Here is a 27,826-nt window from a genome sequence, read left to right as displayed (position 1 = left end):
AGTATTTTCCAATTGCCATATCTCCCCACCTCCTTTAATGGAACACTATTACTTCTGGTCAGAATGGCTTATGACAATTAGCCTAAGCATTTGGCTCTTGGTCTTGTTTTGTAAGGGCACAATGTTCCACCATTTCTATGCTTCTGTTCTGAATAAATTGAAGGACAAACCTGCAAATAATTTTCTGTGCCAGCAGGCTGGCCGTCGCATGCAGCTCCGGTTGCTGTGACTATATTACAGTGTGACGTTCTCTTTAAAGTCCCATTATCACCTGATTCAGGCAAAAGTGGCACAAATAATTCGTTTTTTCCTCTTACTGAGTTAGTGGTGAGAGTAAAAGAAGCAACAGATTATGGGGAAAAGGTGAAGAGGACAAAACTAGGATCATTGTTGGGCAGTACATCTTCCTTAAACAGGACTGGATAACTGCAAAATTATTTATTACTAGCTGTGCCTGGCCACGCGTTGCTGTGGCTAGGACTTAATTTTTCTTTTCTTTTTGTTGTATGAACGTAGAGGCATGGATGAGAGGTTGTGCTGTCAATTTTCGAGGTTGTGAGGCGTTTAGTTTAGTTGTTTTGTCCGGTGCCGTAATTCCATTACCCTTTTATATATATAGATTTATTTACAGTATTTATATTCCGCCCTTCTCACCCCGAAGGGGACTCAGGGTGTACATATGTGTACAATGAACACATATATGGCAAACATTCAATACCAACAGGCAAACAACATATATAGACAGACACAGAGGCATTTAACATTTTTTTCCAGCTTCACGATTCCGGCCACAGGGGGAGCTGTTGCTTCACTGTCCACTAGTGGCTGTACTTCCTCATTCCTTTCCTCGTGTTTTGCTGGCAGTTTTATGATGTTGTAAATTAGTTAAATTAGCCTCCCGCATAAAGCGTACCTAAATTTTCCTACTTGACAGATGCAACTGTCTTTCGGGGCTGCATAGGTCAACAGCAAGCGGGGCTATTTAATGGTCGGGGGCTTAACCCGACCCGGGCTTCGAACTCATGACTTCTCGGTCAGTAGTGATTTATTGCAGCTGGTTACTAGCCAGCTGCGCCACAGCCTGCATATTGACAAATGTCAATATTTATTTATTTATTTATTTATTTACAGTATTTATATTCCGCCCTTCTCACCCCGAAGGGGACTCAGGACGGATCACATTATGTACATATAAAGCAAACATTCAATGCCCATAAACACATTGAACCGAGACAGACAGACAGACAGACAGACAGACGCAGAGGCAATTTAACCTTATCCTGAGGGAATGTTCGATTCTGGCCACGGGGGGAGCCGCTGCTTCATCATCCACTCTGATGGCACTTCCTCATTCCAACGTCGTAAATTAGTTAAACTTGCCTCCCCACTTTTATAAGTGGTACCTTATTTCCTACTTGATAGATGCAACTATCTTTCGGGTTGCTAGGTCAGCAACGAGCAGGGACTATATTTTATTTTTAATTGACGGGTGCTCACCCCACCACGGGAACAACCCCAGTTCACACTGAGGGCATATAGCAATAGGTACCGTATATACTTGAGTATAAGCCGACCCAAATATAAGCCGAGGCACCTAATTTTGCCACAAAAAAACCTGGGAAAACATTGACTCCAGTATAAGCCGAGGGTGGTAAATTTCAGAAATAAAAACAGATACCAATAAAATCACATCAATTGAGCTTTATGTAAATATTCAAAAACATTTACCCTACTGATGCCTCAATTAATGTAATTTTATTGGTATCTATTTTTATTTCTGAAATGTACCACCCTCAGCTTATACTGGAGTCAATGTTTTCCCAGGTTTTTTTGTGGTAAAATTAGGTGCCTCGGCTTATATTCGGGTGGTTACTAGCCAGCTGCGCCACAGCCCGGCCCAAATACGTCACATCTGTTTGTAACTTCCAGATTTCTCAAAACAATTTACCAATAAAAAGGTAAAGGTAAAGATTTCAATGAACTTTTGCCTTGGAAACTGTGGCTTCCAGGTAAGAAGCCAGCATGTCAAACCAACATCAAACAATGGCTTAAGATCCTGGCTTGCTGTGCTTGATTTGGATGAAATGGGAAATGATGGTTTGCTGAAGAGCTCCGGATGGAAGACAGAGCATACAAAGTTCTTGCGGACACTTTGGCTTATTCTTCTGTGCAATTTCAGGCCAATAAAAACAGCTGTCAGCCTTCTCCGAACAAAGCTTAGCTCATCCCTTTAAAAACTCTTGTAGCTCCAACAGAGAAATGAGCAAGCAGACAGATGGATACAGACAGACAGATTGACCTAGTTTTCAGAGATGCTGCGAACTGGTACAACTGAAGAAGGAGCTGCAGATTGCCGGCATTACATTAATTCTAGGAATCACAGATATTCAGTCCATTTCAGCTGTTCTTTCCCAATGGAAATCTTGCTGTGAATCTGGTTTTTTTTTTTTTATTAAACCTATATATATCTGCATCTATAAATAGATACAGATAGTGTTAACATGTTTACAGGAAGGATTTCTTCATGAAGAAATAACTTATGTTCGAAATGGACTAAAAATAAACATATAGAAGTCAACAAGCATGTTTACATTCGACATAGCTTTTCCTGAAATATTTCTTGAAGACGCTTGGTGGGAATCATAACAAAGGTTTAGTCTATAATGTGTTGTTTAAAGCTTTCAGGGTTGTTGTGTGTTTTCCGGGCTGTATGGCCATGTTACAGAAGCCTGACATTTCACCCACATCTATGACAGGCATCCTCAGAGGTGGGTGAAACATCAGGAGAGAATGCTTCTGGAACATGGTCCCCATGTGAGCCACCCCGAGTCCCTTCGGGGAGATGGGGCAGGATATAAGAATAAAGTTGTTGTTATTATTATTATTACTTTATTATGACACAGCAAACAAGATCAATATGCTGGATTTCGTATCACAGAATCATAATTTGAACACTTCCCAAACGTTAAGGACTGTGTAATGTATTTTCGGATGATGCGCGCAGATCCCAGCAGGGTGGCCTTTTGCAGTTGGCAGATCGTAATTTTGTCAATGTCTATTGTTTCCAAATGCCAGCTGAGATCTTTTGGCAAAGCACCCAGTGTGCCCATCACCACCGGGACCACCTGCACTGGTTTCTGCCAAAGTCTTTGAAGTTCAATCTTGAGGTCCTGGTAGCGGCTGAGTTTTTCCTGTTGTTTTTCGTCAATGCGACTGTTACCTGGGATGGCAACATCAATGATCCAAACCTTTTTCTTTTCCACAACTGTGAGGTCTGGTGTGTTGTGTTCCAGAACTTTGTCAGTCTGGATTCGGAAGTCCCACAGTATCTTTGCATGTTCATTTTCCAATAGTTTTGCAGGTTTGTGATCCCACCAGTTCTTTGCTACTGGAAGGTGATACTTCAGGCATAAGTTCCAATGAATCATTTGGCCCACGTAGTTGTGCCTCTGTTTGTAGTCTGTCTGTGCAATTTTCTTACAGCAGCTGAGGAGATGATCAATGGTTTCATCGGTTTCCTTGCACAGTCTGCATTTTGGGTCATCAGCTGATTTTTCGATCTTGGCCTGAATTGCCTTTGTTCTGATGTCTTGCTCCTGGGCTGCAAGGGTCAGGCCTTCTGTCTCCTTCTTCAGGGTCCCATTTGTGAGCCAGAGCCAGGTCTTCTCCTTATCAGCTTCTTCTTCTTCTTCTTCTTCTTCTTATTATTATTATTATTATTATTATTATTATTATTATTATTATTATCTTCTGCATGAAGCCAAGGGGAACCCTCCAATAATAATAAATTATCCTCAAACTCTGAAAATTGTGCACATGAAAACACGCTCGCAGACTCACCAAATACCACCCAATATGCTTTATGTCAGTGGTTCCCAACCTGTGTTCTTATAAATGAAAGATTTTCATGAGATATGTTTTGTCTTCCTACATTGTTTTATTACAATTGATGTCTGTGTCTTTATCTCTTATGACGAGTAGGGTCAACCTCTGGTTTTCTAGCAAAACTGAATTCCTGTGTTGCAAAATGATGTATGTCTAAATAGTTTGTCACCAACATGAAATGTTTGGAAAGCTCTGCCATAAGTCAAATAAGGAATGGACTTGTGTGTTGTCTTCCTTTGGCTACATTGAACCTGTCAAACTGGATGATTCCACCTCTTGAATGTTTTAAATATATCGAAAAGAAGAGGTTGGGAGTACCACGAGACTTTTTCAGCCTTCCTGTAACACATGTTGGTGTTTGCCTTTCAGCTGACGATGCCTGTGGAGGGACGCTCCGGGGGCAGAGTGGGATCATCTCAACCCCCCATTACCCTTTGGAGTACAGCAACAATGCCGACTGCACATGGACCATTCTAGCAGAGCCTGGAGATACCATTGCTCTGGTGTTCCTGGATTTCCAACTGGAGGATGAATATGACTTCTTAGAGGTCACCGGAACAGAGGGGTCCTCCTTATGGTAAGAAGGACATGCTTCATCCTTACATTGCTGTCAGTTATCTGTCCTGCCTTTCTAGCTCATCGTGTTGTCATTGGCATGTGGAGCAAGCATAAGCCATCAAAATAAAAAGGAGTTGGTGATCGTATCTGAGCATTTGCCTAGTGCAGTGATTCCCAAAGTGGTCGCTAGCGCCCCCTGGTGTGCGCTGAAGGGATCCAGGCGGGCGGTGATGGCACCTATTAGGACACAGGGGCGGGGCCAGAGGATCTGCGGGGCCTCTTCCCAAGTGCCTGAGACAGGGCTGAGAATTTATATCTCTCCTGAGGTGCTTGTTGGGACACAGAGGGTGGAGCTAGGGAAGGGGGCGGGGCCTCCTTCCAAGAGCCCGAGACAGGGCTGAGCCTCTATACTTCTCCTGAGAGGCCTTTTAGGACTAAAGGGTGGGGCTAGAGGTGGGGGTGGGGCCTCTTCCCAAGAGCCTGTAACAGGGCTGAGCCTCTATACCTCTCCTGAGAGGCCTTTTAGGACTAAAAAGCGGGACTAGGGGTGGGGGGCAGGGCCTCTTCCCAGGAGCGCAAGACAGGGCTGAGCCTCTATACCTCTCCTGAGAGGCCTTTTAGGACTAAAGGGTGGGGCTAGGGGTGGGGGCGGGGCCTCCTTCCAAGAGCCCGAGACAGGGCTGAGCCTCTATACCTCTCCTGAGAGGCCTTTTAGGACTAAAGGGTGGGGCTAGGGGTGGGGGCGGGGCCTCCTTCCAAGAGCCCGAGACAGGGCTGAGCCTCTATACCTCTCCTGAGAGGCCTTTTAGGACTAAAGGGTGGGGCTAGGGGTGGGGGCGGGGCCTCCTTCCAAGAGCCCGAGACAGGGCTGAGCCTCTATACCTCTCCTGAGACGCTTGTTAGAACATGGGGGTGGGGTATAGAGGTTCAGCCCCATCAGGCACTTGGGAAGAGGCCCCGCCCTTTCTCTAGCCCCGCCCCCTGTGTCCAGGACAGGGATAGAAGCTCAGCCCTGCCTCAGAGCTCGTAACTCCGCCCGTCCCAGTCCTGGCTGCCCATTTGTGGCCCCGTCCACCTCCCCTCGCAGCCCTGCATCTTGGACTAGGGGAGAGACTCAGCCCCGCCCTCTTGAGCAGGAGCCACACCCACCCTCTAAGCCATGCCCCCTTTCCAGGGGGTGCTGGGTAGTATTTTTTCTGGAAAGGGGGGTGGTAGGCCAAATAAGTTTGGGAACCACTGGCCTAGTGTAATTTGCTGAGGCACCCTTTGGCAGATACCTTGTGGGTGACATATTTGTCAAAAAAATAGAGATGGGCAAATTGAATGTTGTGCTCCTCTCATCTACTTGGTGTTTGTGGTTGTAGAAAAGGTATTGTCATGCTCTGGAAATGTTGTGCATTGTCAGCAGATGTAAAAGATAGTTTGAGATTGGAGTTGCGTCTACAAAGGGATGTGCAGACAGACAACCTCATTCCAATGTTTATTCTTGATTTGCACAATTCTGCTTCCTCCAGACCTAACCCAGGCATGGAAGAAGTCAGAAACCTGTATATTTCAAGGATGGTAATTTGTTGTCGTTATTTGTCGTCAGTTGAGCTTAAAGAAGTCTAGTGATCAACAGTTTTGTTCAGGTCATGTAACCTCAAGACTAACTTCCTTGATAGAATCCATCTACTGATACTTTTTTACTACCTTCCACTTCTTCAAGACATATTTATCTTCTCAGATTAGTCATGTCATTCCAGGATATTATGTATGAAAACCTCAATTAAGTCAACTTGGATTCTGGTGAAAATTTTAACTTAATGGGACCCATTCATGAGTTGGTTGTCTTCCTGTCAGCCTTATCAAACTTTCTGAACCATATAATAGAAACTGGAGCTGTTGGATTCTGATTTTTAGTGTTTAATGATATAGACTTGCATTTGGAGATCTTGTGTCATTCCTACATAAATGGTTTTCCGAGTTTTAATCTTCTAATTTCTTCACTACACTTTCTATTGCATTGTGTTATGGAAAGACTTCCTATGTCTTCATCATTTGCATTGTGATTTATTACGAGAAACGAGGAAAAAATCATTTTCCAATGTGAACATTTGAAACAGACAAGAAACAACAGCGTATGTTTCTGAAAAATACACAGATTTTTTGGGAAATGTTTTAAATGAATGCAAAAGCAGGATAAAGGATGACCAAGGTCAACAGGACTGGTTCCTGCAAGATAATCAGATATTTTCCTGATGTACAAACTTATCAGAAAATTTATATACACTCCAGAGACTTTGATTGTGGCTGGTATAATATATGGGTGTGAAAGAGATTGTGATTTGGATGTTCCAAAGGAAGCAAGTATTCATTACTCTGTAATTTTAGGAACTGGGGATCAATGCAAGGAGAAAATGAGTAAAAAAAAATCTATCCTCTCCGTATCAACTTTTGTAACGAAAATATTGGCGTTGTCTCTAGCATGTCTGTAGGCAACCATATGCATATCTATTTCTGGGACTTTTGGGTAGAATTATTGATTCCGAGGGACCCAAATCTCTGCTGCTTTTCGTTTTGGTTTTGTGGCAGAGCTTTAAAAAATTATATTTCTGGACTGGAGTTTGTAGAATTGCCCAGCCAATGTGGCTTATGGCTGCAATTACTGGGTTATAACGTTTGTATAATTGTATATTTTAAATGGTTATGCTTTTATATTAAGCCACTTTCAGTTCCCTTTGGGAGAAATAAAGCGGGGTATTATTATTATTATTTTATTATGACACAGCAAACAAGAGATATGCTGGATTTTTATTAATTAATAATAATAATGATGATAATATTGTGGAATTTTTCCAAGTCCTGTTTTATGGGTCCAGCTTTGGAGCAAAAATCTTTTTTCCTCTATTAATTATTATTATTATTATTATTATTATTATTATTATTATTATTATTATTATTATTATTAATATTCTGGTACTTTTCCAAGTTCTGTTTTATGGGTCCAGCTTTGGAGCAAATCTCTTTTTTCTTCTAATTATTATTATTATTATTATTATTATTATTATTATTATTATTATGGTACTTTTCAAAGTTCTGTTTTATGGGTCCAGCTTTGGAGCAAATCTCTTTTTTCCTCTATTAATTATTATTATTATTATTATTATTATTATTATTATTATTAATAATAATAATAATAATAATATTCTGGTACTTTTCCAAGTTCTGTTTCATGGGTCCAGCTTTGGAGCAAATCTCTTTTTTCCTCTATTAATTATTACTATTATTATTATTATTAATATTATTAATATTCTGGCACTTTTCCAAGTTCTATTTTATGGGTCCAGCTTTGAGGCAAATCTCTTTTTTTCTCTATATCTCCAGGAAGAGTATACATTTATAATTACATCAATGCATATCTGATTGTAAATGTAAAATGAAATGGCGGTTGACATCTATGATGTGATTAAATGGAAAGGGACAATTTCATTGCCGTTCTTACTGTGACTATTAAGAACTTTTAAAAGCCTGCATTAATGAGAAATCTCTGCATATTTTTTCATGGCTTAGTTAAGCTGTGCAGCAGCAGGATCCAATCTTTTTGATCTCCATTCTGCCGAACATTTTTTCATAGCACAGCCCCAGTAGAGTAGAATTTAAAGTCTTGGACCGAACTGTCTTTAATATTACTTTTTTTTGCACAGTAGATGGGATTATCATGAAAAGTAGTTCTGCCTGGAATGCTTACATGAGTATATTTCTAGTTCTTGAAAGTCAGGTTTGTTCTGAAACAGTGGTGTCTGGTAGCTTTTGGTTCTGTGAAAATCCAATCTAGGATTTAAAAGAGCTATCCAAGGTACTGGACTTATTGGTATAGCATTCACATGTTTCACATGTGCTCTTCTGTCTACTGATGATTTTTTTTTTGGTCAAACATCCCTTCCCCATTTAGACGTCTGCAGTTGTAGGGCTCCAGGGCTTAACAACTCAGATGAGGATGCAATCTCACCAAAAACAAGGAGTTCTTTATGGATGCCGGTGGCAGGATTAGCATTGAGTCACCTCTGCCTTTCTCTCTTCCCACCTGCTGTGTTACAAGGAATGGTGACAGAGATACTCAGAGGAAGGGAAAAAGATGCAGCGAGGCATTCATACAAGAGGCTTAAAATAGTAAAGGTTCCATCTGCTTGGAGCAAAATCAATCAATCTCCTCATGTAATCACAGACTAGTTGCTCTTTATTTCCACTGCAAATAATTTTCATTGGTAAAAGAGAACTTCAGTCATTGTGATTTAGACGTGCCTCTCCTGGCTCAGAGGAAGAGCCCAAATCCAACCCAGGGAGAGCGCGGATGAGCTCTCTCTATCAGCTCCAGCTCCATGCAGGAACATGAGAGAAGCCTCCCACAAGGATGATAAAAACATCAAAAAAAATCCAGGCGTCCCCTGTGCAACGTCCTTGCAGACGGCCAATTCTCTCACACCAGAAGCAACCTGGAGTTTCGCAAGTCGGTCCTGACACGAAAAAAAGTGATTTTTTAAAAATACAGTAGAGTCTCGCTTATCCAACATAAGCGGGCCGGCAGAATGTTGGATAAGCGAATATGTTGGATAATGAGGCATTAAGGAAAAGCCTATTAAACATCAAATTAGGTTATGATTTTACAAATGAAGCACCAAAACATCATGTTAGACAACAAATTTGGCAGAAAAAGTAGTTCGATACGCAGTAATGCTATGTAGTAATTACTGTATTTACAAATTTAGCACCAAAATATCACAATATATTGAAAACATTGACTACAAAAATGTGTTGGATAATCCAGAACGTTGGATAAGGGAGTGTTGGATAAGTGAGACTCTACTGTAGTCATGTTTGTCCATTGCGGCATTAAAAGGCCAAATGAATGTATGGACTTTTTATTCTGGGATGAACTTTCATGGACATCAGATCATCTGTTCAGGTGCAATATGGAGTGATACTGTATATAATCATGTATAAGTCTAGAAAAACCTGAACTGACTTATGCATTAGGCTTGTGCATTGATTCGAGGTGGTCGGTTCCCTTTGGCCAATCCAGCTAGTTTGGACTGGCCGGATAGCCTTAATGGTAAGGGCCATCACATTTTTTGTCCTTTACATGATCAGATGGCAGCCAATCACAGCTCCTTCTCCCCTATTTGGCATCACACAGCATGAAAAGACTCTGCCGCATGCTGCTAGCACAGGGTGACTCTGTGAGCCCTGCCTGTTGTGCCAATCTAAATAGAAGAACACTGTCATATATCTTACGCACTGTTTCCTTAACCCCGTTGCTCAAACCCAGACTCCCTTGAAAGGAAGAAAGGGATGGATCTCAGGAATGGAAAGGAGAGCCTGTCGCACCTCAGGTTAGCTTCACCTTGCTATATACACCAGAGTGCACACAGGTTGAAGTCTTTTGTAGTTTATTAGAAAATAGAAGAGAAAATTCTACTTCAGAATTTTCATATTCCGAAAATTCTATTTCGGAAGTTTTGTTTCCCGAACATTCCTTTTCGGAATTTTCATTTTCCGAAAATTCTATTTGAAAGCAAAAGTAAAGTTCCAAAAGATCGTTACAAAACAAAGCCTTAGCAAATAATCCAAGAAATCACAAGGAATAAACAAATTCCCATTAGAGCATGACAAAGTCCCAAACACATGAACACTGCAAGATAATCCAGGAAAACAAGAGCTTGCTTCTTGGTTGAACGAGAGTTGCTTTGACAAAGGCTCGTCTCCAAACACACTGCTTTAATACCCTTTGCAAAGCATGAAAGCATTTCTTTGGCCTCTGACCTCCTTCTTGTTTGCTATTCTCACACTCCTTCGAACCCTGAATTCCAAACTGTCAGCTCGATCTAAAGATTCCGTTTCATCAAGGTCAACCTGCTTGTTAGCAACATCAGCCTGCTTGCTATCAGACTGAGAACTGTCCTCCTTTTCTGAGTCAATTTGCACCTGGCTAGTTTCAATATCATCAACATCATTCCCAGCTGAGGGAAAAACTCTCTGTTCCTCATCTTCTACAACAGGGACATTCTGAACCTGATTTTGAACCTGAATCCCATAATCCCCATCAGAGTCAATCTGAGGTTCCAGCTGAGTCATAACAGAGCCTTGTAAGTTCCCCATTGCCGCCAATTGGCCGAATCTTCCTGGATCTTTCAGCTACCCAGCTGAAAACAGGTATTTCCTTTAGCTGATTTTCAAGAAGTTACCAAAAAATAGATCTGGGTGCCCAATGATATTTGAATGCCAAAACCGGATCTCCCTCCAGCTGAATTGCACAAGCCTATTATCTATGAGTCAATGTAAGTTCTGTATCTTAACTCTTATTTTAAAAAGGAACCATTCCCTCTTGTAATAGAGGGGTGAACGGTGAGAGCTTAGTCTTTCCCAGGACAACCTAAAAGAGTATGCCTGCCATAGATGTGGGTGAAATGTCAGGAGAGAATAGTTCTGGAACATGGCCATAAGGTAAAGGTAAAGGTTTCTCCTGACGTTAAGTCCAGTCATGTCTGACTTTGGGGGTTGGTGCTCATCTCCATTTCTAAGCCGAAGAGCCGGCGTTGTCCGTAGACACCTCTAAGGTCATGTGGCCGGCATGACTGCATGGAACGCCGTTACCTTCCCGCCGGAGCGGTACCTATTGATCTACTCACATTGGCATGTTTTCGAACTGCTAGGTTGGCAGGAGCTGGAGCTAACAGCGACCGCTCACGCCGCTCCCCGGATTTGAACCTGGGACCTGGAACATGGCCATACTGCCCGGAAAACAAACAACAACCCTGTGATCCCGGCCATGAAAGCCTTCAACAACACAGCAACAACGTTTTCTTCCATATTTTTATAGGGTTTTGTGAATGCAACATTTACCAAATAACGTGGCTTGTTTGGGTACTAATACACTTTGACTTGGATTGGTGGGCAAGGGTCATCATTTTGATTCTTTGTCTCAGGCATGAAATTGTTTTAGGATGGCCCGACTGGCCAAATAAAATCCCGCCATAGCCACATAAATGGCTGTGGCAACAGCAAGAAGCCTGAGCAATCTCAAGATGAAGAAAAGATGTCAGCAGTCGACATAATTGAAAGATATTGCTGAGTATTAAATTAGAAGGTAATGTATTTACCATGGTTGTGTCACTGTCGCTAATAAAGACATATTCATGCAACTAATTGTATATTTGCTTGACAAGCTATTTGGGGGTAAATACAGCCTGGGTTGTTGCAAACCCATTAATCTGAGATGCCTGCCTTTTATTCCGTAGCCAATTGTTTAATGTTCCCAGGAATTATGTAAAAGTTAGCGATTCCAGGGTTTACTTTCTTGGTTGTATTTTGTTAATGCAGAAATAGCAATGGTTAGTTATCATGTACAGTTCAACCCCTGTATTCACAGAACCGGTATCCACAGTTTCATTTCTCCACGTCTGACAAAATAGGTCCCTTCTAAGCATTTTCTCAAAAGGGCTCCACTTTCTCAAAGTTAAAAACTTCATGATATTAAAAAAAAACCACATGATGCAAACATTTTTATTTAAAAAATTAAATGAGCTATCCTCTTAAAACGCCCCATATTTATAATCGTATAAAGTAATTTAAAAGACATAAAGATTAAAAATGCTGGATGCATAGCCCATTAAAAAACACTTCTGTACACCCAGCACTTGGAAAATAGCTTTTTTGGTCATAAACTCCACATATTTTCACCAATATACAATGGTTTAAGATTCTGGTAGAAGATTTTGAAAGCTGTAGAGCCAAAAATGTAACTTTTCCAAGTTTTACCGAGTTTTGCCGGCCTGAATACTTTGATCCAATTGAGTTCTCCTTTGATTCCTAAGGAGTTTCCATCTCTCTACCATTCAAGAAGTCTATGAGAAAGATTAATGTGATCTGAGAAGGTTAACCGAGATTATCAGTGGTTTGGAAATTTACTGTATATACTCAAGTATAAGCATAGTTTTTCAGCCCTTTTTTAGGACTGAAAAAGCTCATCTCGGCTTATACTCAAGTGAGGGTCCTGGCTGGCTTATACTCGAGTATATATGGTACATTTCTTATTTTTCTCTATTTTTATTGGCATTATTACATTTCTTATTTTACTCTATTATTATTGTTAGTATTACATTTATTTTACTCTATTTTTATTATTAATAATACATTTATTATTTCACTCTGATATTATTATTGTTAGTATTACATTTATTATTTTACTCTATTATTATTAAAAGGATACATAAGGGCATTTACATTGAAGATGAGAATAATGATTTAATCAGAGTTGGACAGTCTTATCTTAAATTAGAGTTTTATGTAAATATTCAAAAACATTTAACCTACTCATGCCCTCGACTAATGTAATTTTATTGGTTTCTATTTTTATTTCTGAAATTTACCACTCTCGGCTTATACTGGAGTCAATGTTTTCCCAGTTTTCTTGTGATAAAATTAGGTGCCTTGGCTTATATTCGGGTCGGCTTATACTCAAGTATATGCAGTAATTTCAAAATAACATAAAAGATAAAGCAACAGATATTGTGTTAGAAATCAATGTTTAATGGCCAATTAATAACCAAAGGCCTGTGTAAGGACTTCATCACATTAGTAAAAATGTTGAAGTCCAAAACATATATTCGGGTCAGCTTATACTTGAATATATACAGTAGCTTTTTAAGAAATAACTTAAGGATCTAAGTGTGTTAAGCTTGGAAAACAGACTCAGTAGAATGAATTCAATTTGGCATCACTTGAACTGCCATGATTCAATCCTATATAGTCATGAAACTATATTTTTAGGTTTTTAACCTTCTCTGTCAAATACTACTAGCACCTTGCCAAACTACAATTCTAGAGATTCCACACCACTAAGCCATGGCAATTCAAGTGGATTCAAACTTCATTAATTCTATAGTGCAGATAGTGATATATCCTCAGCAATCATGTAATAGCTATCTTTGAATATCTGAAGGGATGTCATAGAGCAAGGATGTCAAACCCATTTTCATTGAGGGCTACAGCAGTCTTATTTATTTATTTATTTATTTATTTACAGTATTTATATTCCGCCCTTCTTTCTCACCCCGAAGGGGACTCAGGGCGGATTACAATGAACACATATATGGCAAACATTCAATGCCAACAGACTAACAACATACATTAGACAGACTCAGAGGCATTTTTAACATTTTTCCAGCTTCACGATTCCGGCCACAGGGGGAGCTGTTGCCTTCAAAGGTCCATTGAATCCATGGATGAACAATTAGAGAAACAAGTACTTTTTTTTTTACATAGTGGTAGGTGCTGTTTAGTTTTTACCCAGTTTGGGTTCCCAGATGTTATTGAACAACAACTCCAATTACAGATTTGATTTAACCAACAAGCCTTGAGTTTGACATATGTGTTTTAATGCTATTCCAGAGACTGGCATTGAATTGAATCCCGTAGGTTCAAACTGCAAAAATACTTTAGGAATACTTTATTGATAACTAGCTGTGCCTGGCCACGCGTTGCTGTGGCAAAGTGGTGGTGGTATTGGTTAAAAAATTGTTGTGTAATTTTTATTTGACGTTATTTGCATTTTTTAAATTAATTTTATTGTAAGTTATATTTTTATTTATTATATTTTATTATTTTCTTGTATTATTTTTAGTTATTTTATGTTATTATAGTATTTTATTGTATTAATTTTTTAGTGTTTTTTATTATTATTATTTTGGGTTGCTAGGAGACCAAGTTGGAAGAGCTTAGCCTTCTAACTGGCAGCAATTGGATAAAAGCAATTATTCCTCTCTCTCTAATTAGGACTTTATTTTTCTTTTATTTTTGTTGTATCAACCTAGAGGCGTGGATGATGGGTTGTGTTGTCAAATTTCGAGGTTGGGGGGCCTGTAGTTTTGTTGTTTTGTGGGTCACCGTGATGCCATCACTCTTTTATATATATAGATAGGATGGACTATCTCAATGAGTAGTAGACTCTACTTCTATGGAAGTTATTATACTAAGGATGGATGGACGTATTTCCAGAGTTCTTTAGTTTTGTGTTCTTACATGGCAGAGGGTTGGTCTAAGTGGCCTTTGTGGTCCTTTCCAGCACTAAGAATTCTGCTATGGGCTCCAGTAGAAGATGATAAAGGCTGAGACTTCAGTCAAATACCATACTATTGCTATCTGTAGTTAACCAGAGGGTTATCCGTCCATTTTACTTTGAGTCCATCTCCGAAAAACCTCCCTTTCCTGCTCACGACAAACCAACTTTGCAGTCCCAGAAGCCGACTTTCAAAGAGGCCTTTTAAATTTGGCTGTCGAAAGCTGCCACGCAATACCCAGAGGTTGGTAATTAAATTCAAATAAGTCATTTTTCTCCCCCTTTCTTTTTATCAGCAATTTTTGCCGGTGGGGATAGAGGATGGTGGGGAAATCTGGTGTTTTCTCTTTTCAAAAAACATGTTGATGATGATGCTTCAAAATATTGCTCGGAAATTCCGCCTCTTGCTTTTTAATATCCTTTATTAAAACAAAACTGCATCTCCAGTTTTAATTATTAGTAGCATGCCAGCGAAAGAGTTGGGGGGGGGGGGGGGAGAGAGACTCAAGGCAAAATTAAACGCTATGACTCAAATGTTTAATTGGAATTGGAAAGAACTATAGTGGAGTCCAAACTTTGCACACACAAGCCAGGCAATGGCATTCATGTCGCAAATATGGGAGCTGTGTTGCTTGAAGAACAATCACTAGTCTTGTAGAAACAATTTGTGTCACATTTTGCATTTTCTAATAGGGATGGGTAGCATGTTTCACTTTGGATTTTGGGAAGAATTGACCAAAAATGGTGGAAGTGGAGTAACCCAGATCTCAACAAAACAGTTTTATATATGTGCCAGTTGTATTGAAATGAAGGAAGGAGTTCATAATAAGAAAATCATCATCATGGCTTTGCTTCAAAAGAGGTGTCTTGTAAGAAAAGTAAATTTATTTACAGTAGAGTCTCACTTATCCAAGCCTCGCTTATCCAAGCTTCTGGATAATCCAAGCCATTTTTGTAGTCAATGTTTTCAATATATCATGATATTTTGGTGCTAAATTCGTAAATACAGTAATTACAACATAACATTACTGCATATTGAACTACTTTTTCTGTCAAATTTGTTGTCTAACATGATGTTTTGGTGCTTAATTTGTAAAATCATAACCTAATTTGATGTTTAATAGGCTTTTCCTTAATCTCTCCTTATTATCCAAGATATTCGCTTATCCAAGCTTCTGCCGGCCCATTTAGCTTGGATAAGTTAGACTCTACTGTATTTATTTATTTATTTATTTACAGTTATTTATATTCCGCCCTTCTCACCCCGAATGGGACTCAGGGTGGATCACATTACACATATAAGGCAAACATTCAATGTCTTAACAAAGACAGAGACAAACACGGGTTCCGAGCTAGCCTCGAACTCATGACCTTTTGGTCAGAGTGATTTGTTGCAGCTGGCTGCTCACCAGCCTGCGCCACACCCCGGGCCTGGAATTATAAGCTTTAATATGGTTTGCTATGAATGACAGCAAGCTGGTATGTGCAGCTCATTCACTCCTACTTTGTTTGCTTTGCTTTGCTTTGCCCATCAGGTCCATGAATGCGACCATGAGTTTTGGGTAGGAACAAAAGTTTGATGGAGAACATTGAATAGATGAGGAATATAAGAAGTTCCACCTCATGGCAACCTCATGGGCAACCCAAGTAGGTCTAGGAGATGGTTTGATTAGCCCAGGACCTTAGAGAGAGTGGAGAGATGTCCCCAAAGGCCAGAGAAACCAGACACAGAAGTGTTTGCAGAAATCCAATTCTATTTTAGGATAACAGAGTTGGTGTTCTTATGTACATTAAATAGGTCAGAATGCATCGCACTATGTAAAAGCTGTAACACTACTCCAGAGAGTTTGCAGAAGAAGTCATTCAGATGTGGGGTTGTCCAGGAAGCCAGGAGTTGGGAGGCCAAAAGCAATAAAATGGACTCGAGAGGCCCAAGTGTCCCCAAAACTACACTTACAGTGTGGTGCATCCCAAGGCAGAATGTAACGAGGCATCTAATGAAATACCATTAATTACAGAAAGTGGTAATGATATGGATGAAATTAGTGAAAATCGAAAGAATGATCAATGAATACTAGTCTGTCATCCGCTGAGCTGCAAAAGGTTCCAGAAAAGCAAGAAACGGTTGTATCCAGTGCCATAAATACGAGAGTCATCCCCGGCACATTAGAAGCAAGAGTGCTATTTCCCAACATCAGAAACACTAGATCAAATGAGAATAAGAAGACATGTACAGAAACCAGGGTGGTTTAGATGCAGGAATTGGCAAACCTGTCTTCCAATAAACCAGGGAGAATTGAGTTGAACTTGACAAGCCAAAATGCTCAGGGAACGAGGCTGAATTATGGCTGAAAATAAAGCTATTGGCCGATGAAGAGGATTTGGGCAGAAGAATCTGCACTCAACTTTTGATGGGCCTTGGCAGTAGTTCTTTGCTTGTTCCTCCTTTTATCTTTCTGGAAAATATATAGGTAGGGACAACTAAGCCCATGTTTAAAATGCTATCCAAGGTGCTGAATCTGTTTGGAGAATAAGCACTGGCAAGTTCTGATTGAAACCCAAAATGGATCACTATTCTGTTAACCTGAATAGTCTCAGATGCTATGAGTGTTCTTGATGTGATTGGTTGACTGAGCACAGAAAACAGTATTGTCTCTACATAAAATAATATTTCTATGCAGAAGTATTAATTTGTATGGGGAAAAGCCCAATGTGTCGATTTTTCGCAGAACAAGTCAACACTTCTTTCCAACCACATTTCAATTTCTTTGAAAATAATCTGTCCATTCATAGAAAATCCTCAAGGTCAAAGTAACCAATCCACAACTTTCCTGGGAATGAGTTAAAATGAAAAATGGCAAAGCCTGAGAGCCATATGATTTCCAGAGTTCCTTGGATGATGAAATGGGCCTGGATGTGAAACACAAACAACATTAGCAAGACAAGTCCCTCGTTGCTGGAGGCAAGGCCCTTTTGATGGCATCCCCGATGAGCCCAAGTTGTTACAACAACTGACAGTGAAGCTAAACTTGGAACGAGCCCACGATCAGCTGCTTCCCATCCGGCAGCGATCAGCTCACTGACCTGCAATTGCTATCTTAATGTCTCATAGTGATCTGAGGTTACACAGAAGAGCTTGAAGGCCCTCCATTCTCCTCCCACTTGGGAGGATAACAAGGAAGCTGGAGTGAGTCGGTCACTGTGTTCAGGAAATAACCTACATATTCAGAAATCCTCTGGTGCATTGCATTCAACTCTCTCCTAAAGATCGTACCAAATATGGTGTTTTCCTTAGTTTCTTAGACTATATCGGTACATGTCAGTTATACCGGAGCTGCCCCGGAGTGGTGTCATGACCAACACTGACAGTGAGGATGAGGGATTGTCTCTCCCAGCATAACTGGAGTCCAAAACAGAACAACAGCATTGTCAGCCAAACAGTGAAGAACTCACCACTTCTCAGGCTATAGATCAAGAGCAGCAGCACCAGCAGTTGCACAATGCAGAACCTCTATTGGCTAAGGATGCAGATTGAGAACAAGATCAAAGAGTTAAGCTCTTTGATCTTGTTCTCAAGAGTTAAGGATGCATCTGAGGAGAGAAAGAATTCAAGTTTGCAAGTCCAGTCATTTGGCAGAGAAAAAGGCCAGCAATTTGGAGCAGCTGCGAGACCAGCATAAATAGTTGGGAGCTGAGATAGTCAGTTGCTGGCAGCAACGTCTTTGTTGGAGTGGTAGCCTTGAGACCTGGTGTGGTGGACTGAATCTCTGATTTTGGCTGTGGATTGTACCTTGGACTCATACCTTGGACTGTGTTTGCTATGGATTTCCTGGCTGTGGAACTTTGAAATGTCCTTATGGTTTGCCTTGCTGTTTATCCCTTGTATGCTGATTGACCTGAGTGTCCTGACCTTGGAGTGACTCCAGCTTTCTCTTGTGTGTTCAGCTTGCTGCATAGCCAAGCTGAAAAGTGGGGTACATCAGATCAGCCCCAAGTCTGCACAACCAGGCTCAGAGCCAGCTTTTTACATTTTACCACATGTGGTGGTCATTCAACAATGCAAACAACTCCTGGAAACAGGTTCATTTATATCTCGAAAAGATATTAAGCACAAATTTCAAAATGGTACCACAAATGCATCTTTTGAACATGCCTGATGACGAACTAGAAAGGATATTCGGAAAAAAAATTGTTTTATATGACAGTGGCATCTTGAGTGGTATCTATATATATAAAAGGGTAATGAAATTTCGGCCTAGGACAAAACAACAAAACTACACATCCCAGAAACACAAAACTTGGCAGCACAACCCTTCATCCATGCCTCTACGTTCATACAACAAAAAGAAAAGAAAAATAAAGTCCTAATTAGAGGGAGAGGAATAATTGTTTTTATCCAATTGCTGCCAGAAGGCTAAGCTTGGTCTCCTAGCAACCCACTCAGCCCAGGGGACAGGCAGAGTTAGGCCTCACTTAGGCCTCTTCCACAGATTATCTTATTTTAACTGGATTATATGGCAGTGTAGACTCAAGGCCCTTCCACACAGCTATATAACCCATTTGTAATGGACTTAATGTCAGGAGAAAACCTTTACACTTTACCTTAACTACCACCAATTCCTCAATACTTTATTTCCCATACCACCATACTTCGACACAGCAATGCGTGGCCGGGCACAGCTAGTATGCTAGATATTGGAAGACCTCAGAGATATCTCCCTTAGAAGAATGGGAAAAATACATTACAGATTTGTGGGATAAAATAACTGTACTTTTAAGAGAACTTTTAGAGGACTTTGTTAATGAATGGCAACCAATGATTATTTTTTTTTTTTTTGCTGCTTGCCCCGCTTTCAATGTGAAAAATGTGAACAGTATTTTGCACAATTTCTTTTGCACAGACAATAACAGTTTGCTTGGAAGACATGTGCAAAAAATGTGAAATTATTTTTTAACAGAAGTTGACAGCGGTCCCTGTTTTCTCAGCAGCATCTCTTGATGGGTTGAGATAGCCTTTTTCCTCCGGATGAGGACATTTGCAAGTTCTTTACATTCTGAATTCAGACCATTCCATTGCTTTGCAACCAAGTCTTAATCTGTGCAAAGTGCTCCCAAAGCTTGAAATGAAAAGGAGCTGACAATGGCCGGGATTAGAGCTCTCTGAGCACACCAAGGTCTTTGCCAGATCATAATTCTTGCCTGGAAAAAAGAAGACATTTAAAAATAGCACAGCCCAGGCTAAGGGAGTTGGGGAAATAATCACCGGCTTTAGTGTCTAATTGTGTGCCTTTATTTAAGGATACGGCTTGCATGCGGAATTGACTTCTGCAAACGAATGAAACTAAAATTGACATTTAAGAGCAGAATTGGAATAGATTATATATACGTGCATATATATTTAACCATGACTCAGTTTTCCAGGAAGCCGGATGTAAACGAAGCAAAGACTTTATTAAAATGGTGTTTAACTAAAGGCTCTAACTGCCAGTCCAGGCTATCCCATCCAAGTTAAACACAAGGACTAGCTATAGTGTAGTTTCAACTCACAAATTGCTCTTCAGGACTCCAGAAAAATGCCTGGGTTCAAGTCAAAGGTCCATCAAGGACCCGGGGAGGAGAACAAAAGATACATGAGCTACTTGGGTATGTTGACAGATAGTCAGTTAGTTGTAGCTTTAGACTTTGGGCAAAGATCCAAGCCAGATTTATTGGCTGACAATGAACCTAGAAGATGATAGGACTTGTTGGGAGGAAATGCTGGCTAAGATTTTACCTCAGTGGTTCTCAACCTGAAGTCCCCAGATGTTTTTGGCCTACAACTCCCAGAAATCCCAGCCAGTTATCTGGGGACCCCAGGTTGAGAACCACTGATCTATGTTATGGGACTTAATGGATCCTCAGCTACTTTGCAGTGTTTTGGTATTTTTTCCTCATATACACTTTGCCACTTTCCTCATTTTAGCTCCACACTCTGATGGTGATCCACCTAGTTGTTCAAAATGTTACCGACTCTTCACATTGAAATCAATGCAAACTGAAATGGCTTAAAGCTGTCTGGACAGGACCCAGAGAGGTGCTGGCATTACTGTAATTTTAAGAGTTTGTAAAGTCCAGTCGTGTCCGACTCTGAATGTTGGTGCTCATCTCCATTTCTAAACCAAAGAGCTGGCGTTGTCCATAGACACCTCCAAGGTCATGTGGTCACTGGCATGACTGCATGGAGCGCTGTTACCTTCCCGCCGGAGCAGTACCTATTCATCTATTCACATTTGCATGTTTTCGAAATGCTACGTTGGCAGAAGCTGGGGCTAACAGCAGGAGCTCACCCGCTCCCCGGATTCAAACTGTCAACCTTTTGGTCAATTTCAGCAGCTCAGCAGTTTAACCCACTGCACCACCTTACTAAACTATAAATCCCAGGATTCCCAGGATGCAGTTGTGGCAGTCAAACTGGAATCAAACTGCTCTGTGTGTAGCAGTGCAGATGTGGCAAGAACATGGCTGAGATGTGGCTCTTTGTGAAATGTATAGTATGGCTGCAATTGCAGGTATAGATGTGCTCCTACTTGTCTCAATCTTGAAAGCTATTCTGGTACTAGGGGGAGGCAATCCAGGAGCCGTTCAGCTCATAACAGGATCCCTAACAATGAAATAACACTTTTTACAGCTGTTGCCGTTTGTCAAGTACAATCTTGCGCCATTCAGTTTCCCAGAAATGTGTGAAATTGAAGTGTAACTGAGCTGGAGCAGCGAGGGTGGGGAGGAGAGCCATCCAGCCCATTAGAAATGAAAGTGGTGGTTTCTCTCGCCTGGTGGGCATGACTATCCTCATCCGGCATGATCTTCGAGTTCAGTGGGCCTTCTTTAATTGTATTTTCTTTACTAGGGAATGGATGAATGGCTGTATAGAGGAACAGAAAACATAACCACTGTATTTTTGTCCAGTACTACCCACTCTTTGGATCTAAAGTGATTGTTTTCCACTTTGTGGACAGCACCAGAGACAACCAGCTAAAATGAGTTTCTCTAAAATCTGTATCAGTTACTTCCAGCTCCGGCTAAGCTGGGAATGGAAACTGCGTTCTTTATGTATCCGAATGAATACAGAGGAAAGGTTTCACGTGTCCAGACAGACTTGTTCATGAGCATTTAATCTAGTTTTTCAGCTGTTTTATAACTAACCCATCTTCTCTTCTTCCTCCCACTTTCCCTACTTGTCCTCAGCTTTATTCCACTGTTGCAAAATGAATTCCAAATGCAGGAATAATCGGTAGGCTTGTCCGATCGATGGAAAAAATATTTCAATTCTCGTTTCTAAAGTAGGGGGTGCCGGCTCTTCGATGTAGAAATTATTTCTAAATGTTTCCCCTAAAATTTTCGGATATTTCCAAAAATTCGTAATGTTTCTAAAATGTTTCTAAAATGGCGGACGCGCATGCGCAATCGCCAATAAACAGGAAACCGGGGGGGACTTTTCTGGGGGTCTCCCGCCCTCATTTCTTGAGCTATTCGCATCAAATTTGGTACAGTGGGAGAACACATTCCACAGGATCATGTAAAGTTGAAAGAAGGGTGACAGAAATCCAGGTACATCTCTTAGAATGTTGCAAGGGCAAAGCCACTGTCATTCCATGAGTCCCATTGTGCCATTAGTCCCATTGGGCATTGCCACACTGTGGATCCTATTTCAAAATGGGCATCATCCTTGTTTGGGCCATATCGCAGAATGGGTGCTTTCCATTGTGTGATGAAACACAGCATAGGATACATCAACACACATCATTGAAGTTCACTGGAGTGGTTGTGTATCACATCGAACACAGCTACATCATTGTTGGACCACAATTCCCATACATTTCAGCCAGCACAACCAGTAGTCAATGGGAACTGAAGTCCACAGTATCCAAGGGGAACTGATGGTGTATCACGATCTACATTATAGAATTAACTAGCTGTGCCCGGCCACATGTTGCTGTGGCAAAGTGGTGGTGGTATTGGTTAAAAATTGTTGTGTAATTTGTATTTGACGTTATTTGCATTTTTTATTATAGTATTTTATTGTATTATTTTTTTAGTGTTTTTTATTATTTTTATTGGGTTGCTAGGAGACCAAGTTGGAGGAGCTTAGCCTTCTAACTGGCAGCAATTGGATAAAAGCAATTATTCCTCTCTCTCTAATTAGGACTTTATTTTTCTTTTCTTTTTGTTGTATCAACCTAGAGGCGTGGATGATGGGTTGTGTTGTCAAATTTCGAGGTTGGGGGGCCTGTAGTTTTGTTGTTTTGTGGGTCGCCGTGATGCCATCACTCTTTTATATATATAGATGCAGTTTGACTCCACTTAATTGCCATGGCTCAATGCTTTGCAAGATTTAGGTACCCTCAAACGAGATGGCATTACTTGACCACTCCTGGGTTCCCTGCTGAGAAAGAGAAGGTTCAACCTTCCAAAGAAGCGATGCTTCAGCCATCCCTGCATCCCGCTATTGTTACTTTGCTGTGGCTGACAGCAACTGGGGAATTGACTTCATCTGCAGGCTTAATTCATCATGCCATTGTGTTTGAATTCATTTTGGATGTCGGGATGCTAATGTATCTCTTGTTCCACAATTGAGTCCCCAGCACATAACGCCCTCTCATTTCCATAACGTTAATTCATGAGGGGGAAGAGAAGGTGTGGGAAGAAAATTTCAGGGCCTGGTATATTCAGGCAACAGATTTGGAGGCCTGCCATTAATTTCCTGGCACCATTTTCCCAGACTTCTTCCTTATTCATATGCATTTGTCCCGCCTTAGCTTCAGACCTTTGTCTGGAAATAGTCTCCCATTTGTATACATGTGTGCCACATTGGCTGGAATGTCCGTGTGCATTTACAACACATGTTTGTCCTGACTGAACATTTACTAGACTTTGTCAAGCTTTGGAGAACTTGCCACCAGTACCCAAACATCACCACCTTTACTGCTGATGGGCCACATAGATATTGACTCACAGCACTAAATCCAAGTAGAAAGAATCCAGTATCTTCTACTGCAGATATGTAGGCCATGTTTTGTTTGCCACCAGTATTTCATTGGCCAAAACCGTGTTTCCCAAACTTTGGACTTCCAGGTGTTTTGGATGTCATCTTCCAGAATTCCTGACTGTTGGCCAAGCTGGCTGGAACTTCTGGGACTTGAAGTCCAAGGTAGTTGAAAGACAATTGGTCTAAAATAAAATGTTCTGAGGTCTATATTTGCCCTGTAGGTCCCTCCTGATAACCACAGTTGGTTTAAAGTTAAATGGAAATAGAAGGCTTTAATAATAATAATAATAATAATAATTATTATTATTATTATTATTATTATGACACAGCAAACAAGAGAGATATGCTGGATTTCATATCACGAAATCACAAGTCGAACACTTCCCAAGCGTCTAGTACTGTGTGATGTATTATTATTATTATTATTATTATTATTATTATTATTATTATTATGGCACAGCAAACAAGAGAGAGATGCTGGATTTCATATCACAAAATCACAAGTCGAACACTTCCCAAGCGTCTAGGACCGTGTGATTTATTATTATTATTATTATTATTATTATTATTATTATTATTATTATTATGACACAGCAAACAAGAGAGAGATTCTGGATTTCATATCATGAAATCACAAGTCGAACACTTCCCAAGTGTCTAGGACTGTGTGATGTATTATTATTATTATTATTATTATTATTATTATTATTATTATTATTATTATTATGACACAGCAAACAGGAGAGAGATGCTGGATTTCATATCACAAAATCACAAGTCGAACACTTCCCAAGCATCTAGGACTGTGTGATGCATTATTATTATTATTATTATTATTATTATTATTATTATTATTATTATTATTATTATGGCACAGCAAACAAGATAGATATGCTGGATTTCAAATCACGAAATCACAAGTCGAACACTTCCCAAGTGTCTAGGACTATGTGATGTATTTTCTGATGATGCGTGCAGATCCCAGTAGGGTGGCCTTTTGCAGTTGCCAGATGGTGATTTTGTCAATGTCTATTGTTTCCAAACGCCGGCTGAGATCTTTTGGCACGTCACCCAGTGTGCCCATCACCACCGGGACCACCTGCACTGGTTTCTGCCAGAGTCTTTGAAGTTCAATCTTGAGGTCCTGAGAGCGGCTGAGTTTTTCCTGTTGTTTTTCGTCAATGCAACTGTCACCTGGGATGGCAACATCAATGATCCAAACCTTGTTCTTTTCCACAACTGTGATGTCTGGTGTATTGTGTTCCAGAACTTTGTCAGTCTGGATTCGGAAGTCCCACAATATCTTTGCGTGCTCATTTTCCAATACTTTTGCAGGTTTGTGATCCCACCAGTTCTTTGCTGCTGGGAGGTGGTACTTGAGGCATAAGTTCCAATGAATCATTTGGGCCACATAGTTGTGCCTCTGTTTATAGTCTGTCTGTGCGATTTTCTTACAGCAGCTGAGGATATGATCCATGGTTTTGTCGGTTTCCTTGCACATTTTGGGTCATCAGCTGATTTTTCGATCTTGGCCTGAATTGCATTTGTTCTGATGGCTTGCTCCTGGGCTGCAAGGATCAGGCCTTCTGTCTCCTTCTTCAGGGTCCCATTCGTGAGCCAGAGCCAGGTCTTCTCCTTATCAGCTTTTCCTTCAATTTTGTCAAGGAACTTTCCATGCAATGTTTTGTTGTGCCAGCTGTCAGCTCTAGTTTGTAGTGCGGTTTTCTTGTACTGATTCTTTTTCTGCTGTGCTTTGAGGAGTTTCTGATTTTATTATTACAGTAGAGTCTCACTTATCCAACACTCGCTTATCCAACGTTCTGGATTATCCAACGCATTTTTGTAGTCAATGTTTTCAATTCATCGTGATATTTTGGTGCTAAATTCATAAATACAGTAATTACTACATAGCATTACTGTGAACTGAACTACTTTTTCTGTCAAATTTGTTGTATAACATGATGTTTTGGTGCTTAATTTGTAAAATCATAACCTAATTTGATGTTTAATAGGCTTTTCCTTCATCTCTCCTTATTATCCAACATATTCGCTTATCCAACGTTCTGCCGGCCCATTTATGTTGGATAAGTGAGACTCTACTGTATTATTGTTGGATCACCTGGTGGACATAGAAAATTCCTAGAGAGGATGCAGGGAGGTGATATAGAGAGTTCAGGTCTTGCAGTTTCAGTGTCATGCTGTATTTAAGTACAGTTACATAGTAGCGGTGCTGGGATCGGAATGTGATAGGTTAAGGAAATATCCTATTTGGTTGAAGCAATGTTAACATTTGGATTTTACACATCTTTGAATTTTACGATGCCGTTCTCAGCTCAGAGAAGCACCGATGCACATATTACAATATGCTATTTTAAGAGAAAATATATTTAGAAATACAGACTTGGAGAGGGAAAATGCACTTGGAAATGTGTATTTGGGGGAAACAAGGCATATTTAATATGAACTGGAGTGCAGGTTTCCATACTTGAGCTGGCTCGGAATGCAAAAGATGAGTCATGGTGTGTCAGGCTGCCATTCACTTAGCTACTCGCTGTCTTTTCTGTATGACAGAAGCTCTTCAGGGTCACAGCCTGGATTTCCCTTTTCCAGCCATATTACCCAAGATATTTTTAAGGTGAAAGCATGTATTGACCTCCTGAATGCGAAAGCATGTGCTTCATTTTGGTGCCAAAGCAGAGAAAGCAGCTTCAGGAGACGGCATCAGGTATTCCTTTCTGAGTGTCTCCACTCATGACGCTCTCCTTGCAGAAACAGGAGCAAGAACGGAACAATCTGGTGTGCTGCAAAAACATTAATTAACTCTGGATCCGAGACCGAGCTTTGTGAGTTGAAAGAGGGGACACAAAAAAGAACATTGGCTCCCAGTCTCTTGGCTGCCTCAACGTAGAGACAAAAAAAGCTTTGAAGAGGAAGGATTAGAAGGCCTTTGGAGCCAGGCCACGGCTTATTCTGTCACATTTTAATCAGTCTTTGTGTCTCCTTCTTGGTAGCCATCACAAGTTGAGCATCTGGTCAGTTAGCCAGATACTTTCTCCAAGAGTGGTGGTGTTTGAAGACAACTGGGAAGGGTTTCTTTTTTTAAAAAAAAGGAACTTCTCATACATATCTATCTATATAAAAGGGTAATGAAATTTCGGCCTAGGACAAAACAACAAAACTACACATCCCAGAAACACTAAACTTGGCAGCACAACCCCTCATCCATGCCTCTACGTTCATACAACAAAAAGAAAAGAAAAATAAAGTCCTAATTAGAGGGAGAGGAATAATTGTTTTTATCCAATTGCTGCCAGGGGACAGGCAGAGTTAGGCCTCACTTAGGCCTCTTCCACACTGCCTATAAGATACAGATTGTCTGATTTTAACTGGATTATATGGCAGTGTAGGCCCTTCCACACAGCTATATTACCCATTTATAATGGACTTAATGTCAGGGAAAGAGCTTTACCCTTTACCTTGACTACCAACAATTCCTCAATATTTTATTTCCCATACCACCATACTTCGCCACAGCAACGCGTGGCCGGGCACAGCTAGTCTATATATATAAAAGGGTAATGAAATTTCGGCCTAGGACAAAACAACAAAACTACACATCCCAGAAACACTAAACTTGGCAGCACAACCCCTCATCCATGCCTCTACCTTCATACAACAAAAAGAAAAGAAAAATTAAGTCCTAATTAGAGGGAGAAGAATAATTGTTTTTATCTGATTGCTGCCAGTTAGAAGGCTAAGCTCTGCCCACTTGGTCAGGCAGAGTTAGGCCTCACTTAGGCCTCTTCCACACTGCCTATACAATACAGATTATCTGATTTTAACTGGATTATATGGCAGTGTAGACTCAAAGCCCTTCCACACAGCTATATAACCCATTTATAATCTTATTTTATCTGCTTTGAACTGGATTATCTTGACTATTTCCCATACCACCATACTTCGCCACGGCAAGGCGTGGCCGGGCACAGCTAGTTTATTATAAAATAGTTGCATGCATACTCCATATGGACTGGAGTAGAGCGCAGTATATGTCTCGATATGATGACTCATGAACTTGAATGTATACTGTAGTTGTTTTCCTTAATCTGTTCAACCTATTACGCTTCTATTATTGATGTTATCTGATTGTTTTTTAGGTGATTTTAATGTTGTAAGCCACTTTGCGTCCCGTGAGGGAGTAAAGCGGGATATTAATAAATTATTATTATTATTATTATTATTTTATTATGACACAGCAAACA

At 40.4% G+C, this 27,826-nt stretch overlaps 1 protein-coding gene across 3 annotated transcripts in view; it reads left to right on the top strand.

The window, feature by feature from the left end:
* The window catches only part of csmd2 (CUB and Sushi multiple domains 2), a 632,593-nt gene that overhangs the window by 204,449 nt on the left and 400,318 nt on the right, over positions 1-27,826 (top strand). For all 3 annotated transcript variants that reach the window (XM_062962418.1, XM_062962417.1, XM_062962419.1), the window contains exon 5: positions 4,255-4,462. In XM_062962418.1, the coding sequence (XP_062818488.1) occupies positions 4,255-4,462 (208 nt within the window). The remainder of the gene's footprint in view (positions 1-4,254; positions 4,463-27,826) is intronic.

This window comes from Anolis carolinensis, unplaced genomic scaffold (assembly GCF_035594765.1).
Source record: "Anolis carolinensis isolate JA03-04 unplaced genomic scaffold, rAnoCar3.1.pri scaffold_10, whole genome shotgun sequence".
Taxonomy (NCBI): Eukaryota; Metazoa; Chordata; class Lepidosauria; order Squamata; family Dactyloidae; genus Anolis; species Anolis carolinensis.
The sequence above is the reverse complement of the archived record's forward strand: the minus strand, read 5'-3'. Positions and strand labels throughout refer to the sequence as shown.